Genomic DNA, 14668 nt, shown 5'->3' with positions numbered 1-14668 from the left:
TATTATTATTATTATTATTATTATTATTATTATTATTATTATTATTACTATTATTACAATTATTATAATTATAATTAGTGATAACAACCATATTAATATTTAATTTACCATAACTACGTAATAAAACCTATATAAAATGGTCATACAATAATACAAATACCACACATATTGAATTAAAATTTTAACTGGACCCAAAAAATATAAAAATATGGTACTGAATGAATCAAAAACTTTTCTAAAGAATATAATTATTATATAAAATATACCTGCTGCCCTAGCTCTATAGATTTCTTCTGTCCAGCTCAGTGGCGTAACGATAAGGTGGCATGACGGGCAATGGGCCACGGGCCCACGACTCTAGAGGGCCCTTCAAGAAAAAAATAGTACATTCAAAAACAAATCACCATTAGTGAAATTTATAAATACGATTCTGTTTAAAAATATATGTATATTCTTGTAAAATAAAATAAATTTAATAACTGATCACGATTATTTTTATAGATTATTTTATTTACCAGTCCGTCAACATTGTCGATATTAATATTATTATTATACATTTAATGATATTGTTATTTGTAGAATGGAAATAACAATGAAGCGTATCGCAATCGCTTGTCTTTGAAACCGAACGTAACATTTATATTTTATATTTAGATACTAGATTAGATTAGAACTATTCAAGGAAAAAGTGACCGTCGTTTAGTCGTTGTTACACTATGTTCTTTTAATTTATATTTTATTTTGTTATTAGTCAATGACGTATCGTAGACCGATTTTGTTTTCGCCTTCTGTGTGATCAATCATGTCGAAAAAAATACCTAGTGGGTATGAAAAGCGTAAGAAAAAAACGGAAGAACAAGAAAAATTATTAAAATTGCCTAAAATTAGTAGTTTTTTTCTAGTACCATTCCTCGTGAAAATAAAAGTGAAATAATAATTAAAAGTGTTAATACCGAGGTTAATAGTGAACAAAGTGTTGAACTTAGTTCTATAGATAGTGAAAAAAATGAAGAATCTGCCCCAGAAATGTTGTCATGTTGTTCATATAAAGGTACGAATCAAAATGAATCTTTTGATATTGTTTTTAAAATTATTATTGAAACTTCTTCTGATCCGACGGATATTGGACATTTTAAAGAAATCGTTTTAGATGCTCAAACTAAACGGTTCATAATTGAAAATGGGCATAGTAGACCTAAAGCTAAAGAGCCTTTCGCTAAAAATTCAGACGGTAGATCTTTTTCTGAAAAGTATTATTTTACAGTGTCCAAATCTGGTTTAAAAATCGAACGTTCGTGGCTATGTTATTCGACTATACTTCAAAAAGCGTATTGTAGGTCATGCTGGCTATTTGGAGATCGCACATCCACTGGCTTTCAAGAAATTTGGACTACAGGATATTGTGATTGGAAACACATAGTAGATGGTATTAAAAGACACGAGCAATCACACGTTCACTACATTTCCTGTTTAGTATATGAAAAATGGTTTTTAAATAAAACATTAAACGAAGAACTAGAATAGAATATAAAAAAAGAAAAATTATTTTGGCGTCAGGTTTTAGAGAGAATTTTAAATATTACTCTTACATTAGCTATGCGAAGTTTACCTTTTTGCGGCCACAGAGAAAAGCTCGGTAGTGGAAAAGGAGAAAACGGCAATTTTATTTGTTTTATTGAGTTACTTGCAAAATACGACCCAGTACTAGAAAAAGTTATTAATCAAGGTAATAATTAAGTAAACTACTGTAGCCCTAAAATTCAAAATGAACTAATACAGTTAATTTCAAATAAAGTCGAAGACGAGTTAATACTTAATATTAAAGAAGCTCCTTTTTTTTTCATTATAATTGATACAATGCAAGATATTTCAAAGGTTGATCAGTTAAGTGAAATTTATCGTTATTGTGTTATAGAAAAAGATGAATACGGAAATCCAAAAAATGTATGTGTTAAGGAAACTTTTTTAGCATTTCATGAAGTTGTTAATCAATTTGCCTCTTCTCTTTCTGAACTAATATTACAGAATATTGAAAAAAAGGGATTGTCTATCGCCAAGTGTCGTGGTCAGAGCTATGACGGGGCTGCCAATATGAGTGGTATGTATAATGGCCTACAAAAAAGAATTAAAGACATTGAGCCAAGCGCAGCTTATGTCCATTGCTCTGCTCATAATTTAAATTTAGTTGTCAATGATGCTGTGAAAGAAATAACAGAAATGGAAATCTTTTTTGATGTTGTTCAACGAGTTTTTGTTTTTTTTGGACATAGTATAGTAAGATGGCGTATATTATCAGATTTAATTAAGGAATCGAACAGTCAAAATGGATTATTAATAAAAAAACTTAATCCCACAAGATGGGCTGGTCGTTATGAAGCAGTTTTTGCGCTTAAAATTAGATTTGTTGAAATTCAAAAAGCTTTAACAAAAGTTATACTTTGCAGCTCTAAGTTAGATGAGCGAAATGAAGCTGGAGGGATTAAAAAACAAATTGAAAATTATAATTTTATTTGCACTTTAGTTTTTCAATGTAAAATTTTACAAATTATAAACCTAACTTCTAAAATTCTCCAGTCAAAGTCAGTTGATTTAGATAATGCATCCAATTTATTAAAAAACTGTTATGAACAATTAAAAGAATATAGATGTAATTTTAATGATCTCTTGGAAGAAGCAAATATAGTTGCTAAAAGTTGGTCTATCTCTACAGAGTTTCAAAACAAACGTCGTAAAGTTGTAAAAAGATATTTCGATGAACTATGTACTGATATGCGTTTAACTTGTCCAGAAAGCTTATTTCGTGTAACTATTTTTAATAGAACGTTGGATATATTAATAAATCAAATAAGTAAACGTTTTTCAAGTTTTCATGAATTAATGCTAAATTTCACTTGTTTACAACCATCTTTTCTTACATCAGCCACAGATTTAGAGCTTTTAAATGAAGCTACGAAGTTGGTAAACAAATATGATAAAGACATATCAAAAACATTTACAAGTAAAATTTTAGCTGTAAGATCAACTCTTAAAAATCAAATAAGTCAACTTAATTCAACTAGAGATCTTGCTCAACTTTTAATGGTGAAAAATCATTCTTTAACAGCCAGTTTCCTAGAAGTATGTACTGCTCTTTTATTATTTTTGACAATTCCTGTTACATCTGCAAGCGCGGAACGGTCATTTTCGAAACTAAATATTATTAAAGGATACTTAAGGAGTACAATGATGCAAGATCGTTTAAGTGGCCTGGCATTAATTTCAATCGAACAAGAAACAGCCCGAGAAGTTGACTTTGAAAATTTAATCGATATGTTTGCCGAAGCAAAAGCAAGAAAGAAGAAATTTTGAATATTTAAATTTTTGTATTGCTTTGTATATATTTTTTAAACCAAAAAATGTTTATTACAATTTTACTATAAAAATAATATTACACTAAACATGCTTTTTATTGTTTGTAACCTTAAAGGGTAGAATTTTATAGGTGGTTAGTTTTTGTAGGCTATTCCTCATATCTCTTTTTTCCAAATTTATAAAACTAAGGGCCCGATTGGATTATTTTGCCACGGGCATTAAAAGTTCTGGTTATGCCACTGGTCCAGCTTATTATATAAGGTACTCTAATGCAGAGGTGACCTACATGAATATATTCAGAAACTATATGAATAAATACCATGAAATCAAAAGCCAAAATGTTTATAAATACATTTGATAATTTTATACTTTGATTTAAATAAAAATTGTTTGATTTTTTTTGTTTACTTATATGTATTCTATACAATAAAATATTTTTTGAATAATGTATGGAGAAAAAAAAATTATAATACGTTCCTAATATAAGTTCATTTTTTTTTTTTTTAATAAGACGTGAGCTGCAAGTTCACTACCTTTACTCCAGAGATTTACTTTGTTGCCGCGTTTTTTTTTTCACCATCCATTTATTATATTATCCAGCACTGGGCTACATATTTTCCTTAGAACTGTATTCTATGTATTCTAAAAACATCTAATTTTTAGTTCAGTTTGCAGTCTGTCATCGGCCATACTTCACAAACATAGGTCAGTATTGGTCTTATAATAGGCATATACATTCGTATTTTTGTACCTATAGAGAATAGTTTCGATTTAAAGTATTTTATGAGTGCAAAGAAGGTTATTTCAGAATTGAGCAGACGACAGGTAATTTCAGCGCTTCAGTTGTTATTGCTCGTAATTGCAGCTTTTACATTTTTAAAACTATTGGTTCTCTCAAACGCATAGTTATCCACCGAAAAATATCGATAATCACTGTTTATAAGTGTTTCTATTAGTTTTATATAGTATTCTATTGACCTAAAGTCAAAATTATATTTCACACCCATATTGATACGTGATTTAAATTATAGCACTAAAATATTCCCATAAGATAAATCATACCTGTATGGCTTATTTGTAGGGTTGGCAAAGTGACAGTACATAACTTACACGGATAAAATTAAAAATTAAATAATATATTTATATTTATCTAATCATAAGTTATAGATGAAGTTTATTTAGATTACACAACTGGTTTAGTTTCTCCAATTACAGTTAAAAAAAAATATGGTTTAAGAAACATGGTCATTATTGTATATTTAAATTAATGAGCAATCAATTGTAAAATTCTTTACAATTAATCAAACAAAAGTTACAAGTTACTTATGGAAGAGTGTAAAATAAATAAGTTCATTGTCATTGATAGATACAATTATTATTTAAGAAGATTAAGAATATAAATTACAGCAAAAATTGTAATTCTAATATAGCTAAATTAAATAATTTACAGAATAAGTGGAATATAGAATTATTAACATTAGAACCAGTGTAAATGTATAACTTAAAACATAAAAAAAATTAAAAATTAAAGTGTAATTAAACTTACCTTGATTGAAAATCTACAACATGATATTTATATAAAAATATTTTAAATTTTTTTATTTATTATAAGAACAAACTTTCAATAATTTAAATATAATATAAATTCGATATAGTTAGATAGCTAAAAATTTAATCATTTACCATATCGGAAAATGTTGCAAAAATATTGAAAGTTAATTTACCGAAATAAAATAATTTATTTTCGGTGCGCGTTGTATTCTTTGTAGTACGTATATTACACAAATTAATAACAAGAACTATTTCAATAATCGCAGACTAATAAAATATTATTTAACTTTACTAGCTTTCTGCAGAAGTTTCAACAGGATATATTTTAATATTATCATAATAATAGTTTTGCATGTACTGAGAGGAAAATAAAGCAGCTGCAAATACATTCTCCCACATCCCCGAAATGATGTTACTCAGTGGATTACATAAGAACTAATTTCGGGGGTTATAAATTAATTTTCTTTTAATAATTTTTTAATATTAGAATAAATAAATTTGTTCTAAGAACTAAATCTAGTTTTTGGGGTAGGGGTTACCCATTTGCGCCAAATTTACCTGGTATAATTATAATAAATTAATATATTTTTTTCTCAAATAATAACCAATTAAATAATAATTAATACTATTTTATTTAAATCATAGTTAATATTTTAACTAATATATATTAACTATATATAACATATTTTAAAATAATAATCAATAATAGCTGTATAATACACATTTTTTTTATAAATACAAATCGAAATTAGTTAATAGTTAAAATATACTAATGACCATTTTCAACAACAATTTTCTTCCTTCTTGTGCTTGTCGCGAACTCCATTCTTACAATTTATAATTCAAATAATAAATAAATTTGTGAATATTATTTAGTGTAACGAATGTCTGATGAAATCACACTGCGATCATTCTTTTGTCGAAAAACCATACCTCTTTATCCGATAACGGAGTACGATAATATCGTACATCATAATAAATCCGATATAAAACTTGTTAGTTTATCTTTTGACGTAATAATATACAAAGCTCTAAAATCTATAGACTTATAAAAATAACTTTACTATACGTTATAGATATGACATCTTTAAAATATAAAAATTAACTAAGTCGTTAATTTAAAATGTTTGCACAGGTAAATTTGTGGAAAATCAGCTGTTCGAAAAAACATAACTTTACCTTTTTTATTTTGGCGCAAATGGGCGATACTCTTTGGGGCAGTTTAACAAAATAATTTATCACTTCTTCAGTGTTTATTGTAATGCTTGTAATTAATTAACATCAGAGTTAATCTTGTTAGTCGACTTTCGCTTTTACTATTTCTCAAGTACGTCTTCAATCTTTTCAATGTCGAAAAGAATCTTTCTAATGACGCTTTTGATACTGGTTAAGTTACGAATATTGTCATTAAGCACCATATATTTTGAAAAAAATTAACGGATACTTTATTCAACGTATCAATAGCAGAATTCGGATATTCATTTTGAGGAATTTTTTTCCATTATTCTGTATACACTTTTATTTCTGCTTCAAATGTATCATAACTGGATAAGAGATGTTTATAAAAAAATATAATTTTTTCTAAATCATTATAACTAGGTTTAAATTTATTGAGGAAATTTGGAATCAACTTTTGTAGCGCAGAAATAATTTCATTATGTTTTGAAAATCGTTCTTTTTAAAATAATCAATGAATGGTATAAATATCGTTAAGTTACTACTGCTCCAGTGATTTCAGCTGACATATAACTACTAAGACAATTGGCACCCATTTATTCGAGGTATTTAAATAGTTTCATTTGATAAATTCAATTTTTTTTTCAAATTCTAAAAACAAACTTAGAAATTCTTTATCGGTATTTATAATAATAAAAGATAAAATTTCTATAAAATTTACAAAATATTCACAATTTTCAGATAAGTCACAATTTACTTTATATAATGCATTACATAATGGCAATGTAAATGTAAAAAATGTATCTATAACATATATTGCTATGATAAATTAAGACGAACAATGAGTTTATGATGGTATTTTAAGCGATTTTTGATGTTTCGATATTATGATAAGTTTCAATATTATGTTATGCATACGCTATAACTTCGTATAGATCTTTAAATCTCAATATACTTTTGCAACGATTTACCCAACATATTTCACATATTTTTATTAGAGTACTTTGTTGGGTACTTGGAATATGTTTTTTTATACATTCTTTTAAAACCTCAGATCTCATTTGAGATTTTTGAAAGAAATTTATAATTGTAAATGCTGATCTAATACAATATCGTATTTCAGGAATAATACAAGATTTTCTGATTGCTAAATTAAGCAAGTGAATCACGAAGTGAACATAAAGTGCAAGTGGTATTTCATCTCTAATATATTTTTTGACACCATTATACAAGCCACTCATCGCAGTTGCCTCATTGTAACCTTGACTAATTCAATTTTCTGTTTGAAGTCCTAGTTTTCCTATTTCTCGAAAAATTGTATTAGCCATACTTTTTCTACTAGCATCATAAATAGGAACTAATTCTAAAAAGTCTTCTCTGATACAACTGTTATTAATATATCATTCACATAGAAATATTTGTTCAATATGAAATATATCACAAGTTTCATTTGCTAAAATAATAAAGAATTTTGATTGATTCACTTTAATACTATTTTGAATAAGAGAGCCACATATTTATATAATTTAATTATGAACTTGGAGATTAATTTAAAGAGATTTCCTCGATGAATTCATCAAAGAAGTTACCTATATCAAATCACCACTTAAAGCTCAAAATCTTAACAAAGATCCTAAGTTACCGCCATAATTATCCTTTTCACAGTTAAAAATGGACCCCCTATCGTCGTGACCTCTCATATGTAACTCTTGACGAATACAAACAATTATTGTTTCTATTATTAGAATTTATTTTAAGCGATTTTCGATAACATAAGTTTTTCTAGAAAAATCTACTTGTGTAGCTACATCAAATGTATTATTTTCTATTATTTTAGCAAACATTCCTGTTTTTAAAGTTGATAAAATATGATAATCAGCATATGAGTGCATTGCAAAATATTTGAGAGCATTTTTCCATTTAATAAATGGCTTGTTAACTAAAGCACAAATCAATTTTATAGAGCTCCATAATATATAGATCTTAAAAAATGCACCTTCTAGTTTATTTGAATATATTAATCTGGAGAAACGCGTAATACATGATCATTTTAATTATAATTTTCTTGTTGAAATTACTGAAAGGTTGTATGAAGTAGGTGGCTGCCATGATTTTTTCTAGTAATGAGCATATCCAGATTTCATGGATTATCCAAACTATCCGGATTATTCAATTCAATTTTTCTGTTCAATTACTCATTTTTATATTTACACAAATGTAATTATATTGTATTGTAGTATAAATTCAACTTATCTTCAGTTTTATTTCAGAAAATCTTATTCAATAACTATTCAAATTTTATGCTGATAAGATAAGGTAATTGTGTATTCAGTCATGATATTACTATAAATCATAGAGGTATAAAGTAAACTCAACAATTTGATAAATTGTGATTTTGGTAACTAATAATACATTATAAAAACTGTTGAAATCATGATGAGTAAATTGAAATGCATAAATCCGGATAGTCGAGATTCTTTGGAAAATCCGGAAAAGAATTTGATTCAAATCTGGATTTGAATATCCGAATATCTGGATAATTCAAATATTCGGATTTCATGCCCATCCCTAATTTTTTCAATAAATCATATTAAACCATAATGTCAAATATTCTTTTATTAATATATAAACCAATATCACGAATATTAGTCAATACAGTAAAATCAGTGGTATCAGTATAACTTTCAATTTCAGTGTTTTTAACAAAATTGGATGAACAAGGAATTTTATCACTTTTTTTAGGTTTGGTCATTCATACTTTTTTATTATAAGAATTTAATATTGAAGGTTAAAATGCCATACTTGATAGTTCATACCTCATCATAGTAATAACAAAATACACATGCACCGAATCTCGAAACAACCAATATCTGAAAATCAACTAAATTCTGTTCGTCGTAAATCGTAATAACATTAATATCTAATAATAATACCTATATCGAGAACGAGGTCGTTAGGTTTAACATTCACGTCGCGTGACGGTCCGTTATCTTGCTTCATAGAAATCTGGACAATAATAATAATATTATTAGCCAGTTGCCAACTGAATAGACGATGTGCCGTGTTCAACCCAGGAAACCTTCTCTGGCGAAATGTTTCAAATGTCACGGGCTTAGTCACCATTTCTCTAAGTGCTCCAGCCCTTATCTAACTTCGGCTTGCAGGCGCTGCGGTCTGACTAGTTATTTTGAAGGAGAATGCTACAGGGATAACGACCATTATGTATCTTCTGACCAGAATGATTTCGAGGCAAAATTCCACAAGTCAGGCTCAGGAGATTGCTTCGCCACGAAGAAGGAAATGTCCGATATGGTGATGCGTAAGATCCTAAGATGGTCCACTATATCCAGATCAATCTCAATCGGTATTGGGATACCATCAGATCCTGACACAAATAATGTTTGGGGAGTTTACTCAATCTCAGCAAACACAACAGGGTCCACAGCAACCATCCTATCTGGGCAACCAACACCGATAATAAATGTTCCACCACCCTGACCTTCGGCCTTGGCTTTGTTTGGCTCTAATTCGGTGGAGTTAGAGCGTTCAATTTCTAATGTACCCCGAATATTGCTACGGCTGCCACTCGGTTTAAATCCATCCTCAGTTTTCTCAATGGACTCGAACTCACGATTCGCAGCGATCAAAAAGCTGACGAAACTCTGCTGGTGGCTGGCGATTTCAATGCAGACTCTAGGTAATGGGGATAAAGCATCGAAGACAATAAAGGAATAGAACTGGAGTCCTTTGTGGATAGTTTTGAACTCTAGACAAATAATGAGAGAAATTAGCTGACTTTACAATAAAGCTTGTCAACCTTTGTAATAATTAATCAATTATTGATGTTACGTTCTCCGATTCAAGATCCTTCAAGGTTCTGAACTGGGAAGTTATAGACGATTACTCCAACAGTAAACTACTGTATTCCCCCTCCTATATATATATGACCTAATATCTGAAAGAAAAAGCAATTAAATCTGAAGGGGTAGGCAATTGTAAAAACAAAACTATTCCATCTTGTACATAATTTAAGTTTATTTTCTCTTATTTCATATTGTTACATTTCTTTACGTAAAATATCATGTACATAAATATTTTTTTAAATATTCTAAATCTTGTCAGTTTAAAAATATCGGATATATATATACAAAAAAAAAAAAGTAAATTACTAGCGTATACCAAGTATAAATTCCCACTTTTTGTTTTGTGAGTGTTGGTTTTACTCATTGTATAGTCTCGTATATGTACACATACTCAGATCCCTTTATATTATTTATAGTAAAAAATAAATGAAACTTTTACAAAACATTATTTTTGAGATATAGGGTTTTATAAAATCTGACAAAGCAATAATTAAGAAGATATATATGTAATTCCAACGTGGGTTAAGATAAGAAATATGTAAATATAATGTATTTAAAAGTGAAACAAAGTTTAAATGTGAATAAAAGCATTATATAAACGTATTTCCACTTCTATAACTCATGGACTTTGACATAACTTAATCCGACAGGATTTTTCATCATAAGTCGAACGAAATTCTTAAGAGAGAAAATCAGTGACATCGAGAAAAACACGAATCGAGAAGTTTTAAATACCTGAATTTTTGACTTGTATTTAACATGAATTAAATGATACACAAATATTCAAAGTGCGTTCATTATATATATTCATATAATTTAATTTTAATACTTGAGTAAAATATCCGTTTCCACTTCTATATTTACGACCTTTGACTTTGAAATAATCCGACAGAATTTTTTATCATAAATCGAACGAAATTCGATGACGAGAAAATCGATGTCATGGAAAAAAGCTCGTATCAAAAAGTACTAAATGCCTGAATGTTTGACTCGTATTTAATATGATTTAAATGATACACAAATATACAAAACGCATTTATTATATACATTCATATAATGTATTTTTTTATTTTTGAGTAAAATCTCAGTATTATACTCTTGTAAGAACATATATTTCTTTATAATATAAAAAACGTACTTTTAATCGTTAACACCAAAAGAGAGGATCAGACAGTAAATATCTCATGGAAATTTTAAAGATACTCGATAACTTTGGGATCTTTTATATTACCCATAATATGTTATGGGTAGTTTGTTTGATTTTCAAATATTGTAAACGTCAGCAAAATATACTGCGTTAATCTGACTTTAAAATTCACTTTACTCATTATTCATATTATATTAAATAATGCTAACCGAAGAAGTAAATAAAAAAATATCATACTTATAATTTATTTGTTACGATACGAGTATAAGATTAATTTATCAAAAATAATGTTAAAAATAATAATACTATTCATTAAATTTAAATTTTTTTTTTTTTTTTTGACATAATCTTATATGAAACATTAAAATTCATTATCATTCATTTATATTCCAAACTACTTAAACCAGAATGTATACAGAATTACTTTCTTTTAAATAATAATGTCTAATTTCTTATTCTTATTCATCATAAAAATGAAGTACATACTTAAACATAGTGCAATATTTAACATATTCTTGGTAATAAAAAAAAAACACTATTATCATTACAATAATAAAATTAATTAAATTTGGTATATTTTAAATATTTAAAACAATCGATGATTAAAAAATAATATATAATTTTCAAATCAGAAATATTTACATTAAAAACTGTTTCCATAAAAAAAAACCCCTCTTCCCGACGAAATAGGATATTTAATTTGATTATAAAGGTGTCATCGTATTTTTATTTTGAAACGTTTGATTGTAAAATTTACTAGTAAGTGTGTCTTATTATATTCTTATTATTTGACGAGGGAACAAATATCTTATACTTAAAAAACTAAATTAACTCAACAATCATCATATGTGACTGTTGCAGCTTATTTGCAAATAAAAATTTCCATACAGTAGAAATATTAAAACATACGAACAAAATATTTATAAAATAGCTTTCGGCTTCAACCATCTCACAACATTTTAAGCGTAATCTTATTAATAAATATTTTACTTTTACTTTTTACCGAGTACCATTAAACCTACACAATTATAGCCGTTCGAAGTTATTTTTTTATGAGAAAACAGCACAATTAAATGTCATTAAAAACGGAAAAACCACTTGAAAACGACTATTTATTTTTACGCACTTCTTTACCCATGAATATTAATAATCTAGTTGCAACGTGTTCCAGAAAAAAATATAACAAACGTTTTCCGTGTACATTCATAATGTTTACCGCTTAGGTGTGTATTCTTCTTTGGGGTGAAGTTAACATGTGTCACATAATTATTGTGTTCATTAAATCTATGACTATATACAGTGATGTATATTGTATAATATTGTATTATACAGGCTTATTATACGTCATGTATAAAAAAGTAAAATACAAGTGGTATATAAAAAAAAAAAAAAATCAGTGATAATTGATAATTGGTAGATAACAGTGATAAGTGATAAGAGTAATAAAACGACGGAGCATGGCTACACAAGTAACATGGTTATTGGTAGGTAGTTGCTGGTTGGCATCGTTCATAGAAAAGAGATTATAAAGAATAAGCATCATTGTTCATTATAAAGAACTACTCTAGCCATAGACGATAAACATATTAACTTAAATTCCATGATTCTAGTCGAAATATTTGTAAGTCGTAGTGATACGTGTGATAAGTTCTAAGTCATTAACTCAAGTCATAAGTCATAACCGTAGACAGTAATATTATTAATTAATAATTAGTAATATTATAAATTAGTAATAATATTATACTAAAAAACTAAATTCTATTGATTCTATTTAATTACCGACACACTACTAGTTACAATTAATTACTGTTTCTTTTTATTATGGGTCGACCTAATAATGTCTAATATTATTGATCTTATATTCTTATTACTCTCCGGCAGTTATATATTTAACAATTATATAAACACCATAACATTTTTGTAAAATACTGTTTTATACACGTATTACACAATTAAAAAATAATATACGTTTATTGCCATTGATGTTACAGTGATTAAGAATCCATGAATACGAAATGTTTTTTCCGAATAATTGTTTTCTATAGTGGACGTTCTGGATTACCCTAGCAATTTCGATAGGGTTGTGAAAATGTTGTGAAGGTCAATAAAGAATCACTATGTATCGTGATGTTGTAGTTAACTTCTGAAACAGTGTAGTATATGTCTTTGAAAATAGCTTGAGCTTCAGCTATATTTAAGTATTACTTAAGTAAAAGAAGATTAATAATATAAATGATAGCAAATATTTTTATTATTATATTTCTAAATTGTACATATTATAGTAGAATAGTAGAATATAGAAATAATAACATCGGGACCAGTGTAAACTTATAGCTTAAATTATAAAAAAAAAAAATTAAAATTGAGGTATAATAAAACTTATCCTGATTGAAAACCAACATCATAATATTTATATAAAAACATTTAATTTTTTTCCTCTATTATAAGTATGAACTTTCAATAATTTAAAATACAATATCAATTTAATAGATAATTAAAAATGTACTCATTTACCATGTCGAAAAATTTTGCAAAAAAAAACTGAGAGTTAATTTACCGAAATTAAATAATTTATTTTCGATATACGGTTTATTCTGTGTAGTATGTGTACTATACAAATTAATAACTAAAATCTATTTCAACAATTGCAGACTAGTAGAATATAACTAAAGTTTACTAGTATCCTGCAGAAGTTTCAAAAGCATATATTTTATTTTTATCATAAAAATAGTTTTGCATATACTGAGAGAAAAATTAAATGGTTGCAAATACATTCTCGCACATCCTCACAATGATGTTACTAAATACACAGTAAAACCTCATTAATGCAATATCGCTTTATACAAGATATTCTTAGCAGTAGGCAATTTTATTTCGCTCATGGGAAGTTTCTTATTAAAGTATAATTAAACTTAAAAACACTTTACCCATTACTCCGTACGTTAATATGATAATATGTTGAATAATCCAGCGACGCGATTCAAATACTGAAAACTGAATTTCCAAAAGAGGCGGTAAAAAATATTAATTTAGTAAAAATATTGAATTTATCACAAAATCTTACACCTAGCACGGTTTAGTTAGAAGAATAAAATTCATATTAAAGAAAATATAAGGCAACGAAAAATGAAATACAAGGTTGTAACAGTAATATATAATAGTGTTCCTTTTAAAAAAAAATATGAGTTAAATTATATACATACGTTCAACGGACCATCATGTTGTTTGAATCGTTAAAATGTGATAGAGTTCAAAATAAATTGTAAAATTCCTTTATACTTATATTTTAAAAAGCTATTATTCAGTAAATTTCGACTCCAGTGGCAGTTAGTCAAAATTATTAATGAAATGATGAGTGAGTATTTTAATGTGGTTAGATAAAATAGAAAAATTTTTGTAAATGTTTAAGATTTTTTATAGTATAAAGACTAGGTACCGGATAGGTAACATGAAAACAAAAGTTGGTCTCACAATATTACGAATATTTCATTGACCTCTTATATTTTTAACCAATCACTAAATTAGAAATTAAACCTTCAATTCAATATTATAATTATTTAATAATCGATTAATAATCGAT

General features: G+C 27.1%; 1 protein-coding gene across 1 annotated transcript; it reads left to right on the top strand.

Moving 5' to 3' along the window:
* The first annotated feature begins 1596 nt into the window (after positions 1 to 1596).
* LOC112686381 (zinc finger MYM-type protein 1-like) lies at positions 1597 to 3348 on the top strand. The gene is made up of 3 exons (XM_025558612.1): positions 1597 to 1726; positions 1916 to 2450; positions 3000 to 3348. The coding sequence occupies exons 1-3, from the start codon at positions 1597 to 1599 to the stop codon at positions 3346 to 3348; spliced, it is 1014 nt and encodes a 337-aa protein (XP_025414397.1).
* Positions 3349 to 14668: the final 11320 nt, after the last annotated feature.

This window comes from Sipha flava, unplaced genomic scaffold (assembly GCF_003268045.1).
Source record: "Sipha flava isolate LNK unplaced genomic scaffold, YSA_version1 307_pilon_pilon, whole genome shotgun sequence".
Classification (NCBI taxonomy): domain Eukaryota; kingdom Metazoa; phylum Arthropoda; class Insecta; order Hemiptera; family Aphididae; genus Sipha; species Sipha flava.
This window is presented reverse-complemented; position numbering and strand designations above follow the sequence as displayed.

What these genes read in the sequence shown, in the direction of transcription:
- LOC112686381 (XM_025558612.1), top strand. Translation starts at nt 1,597, where the DNA reads ATGCGAAGTTTACCTTTTTGCGGCCACAGAGAAAAGCTCGGTAGTGGA. An exon ending in AGAAAAAGTTATTAATCAAG is followed by an intron (nt 1,727 to 1,915) that starts GTAATAATTAAG and finishes ATTGTGTTATAG; the next exon opens with AAAAAGATGAATACGGAAAT. An exon ending in GTTATACTTTGCAGCTCTAA is followed by an intron (nt 2,451 to 2,999) that starts GTTAGATGAGCG and finishes AACATTTACAAG; the next exon opens with TAAAATTTTAGCTGTAAGAT.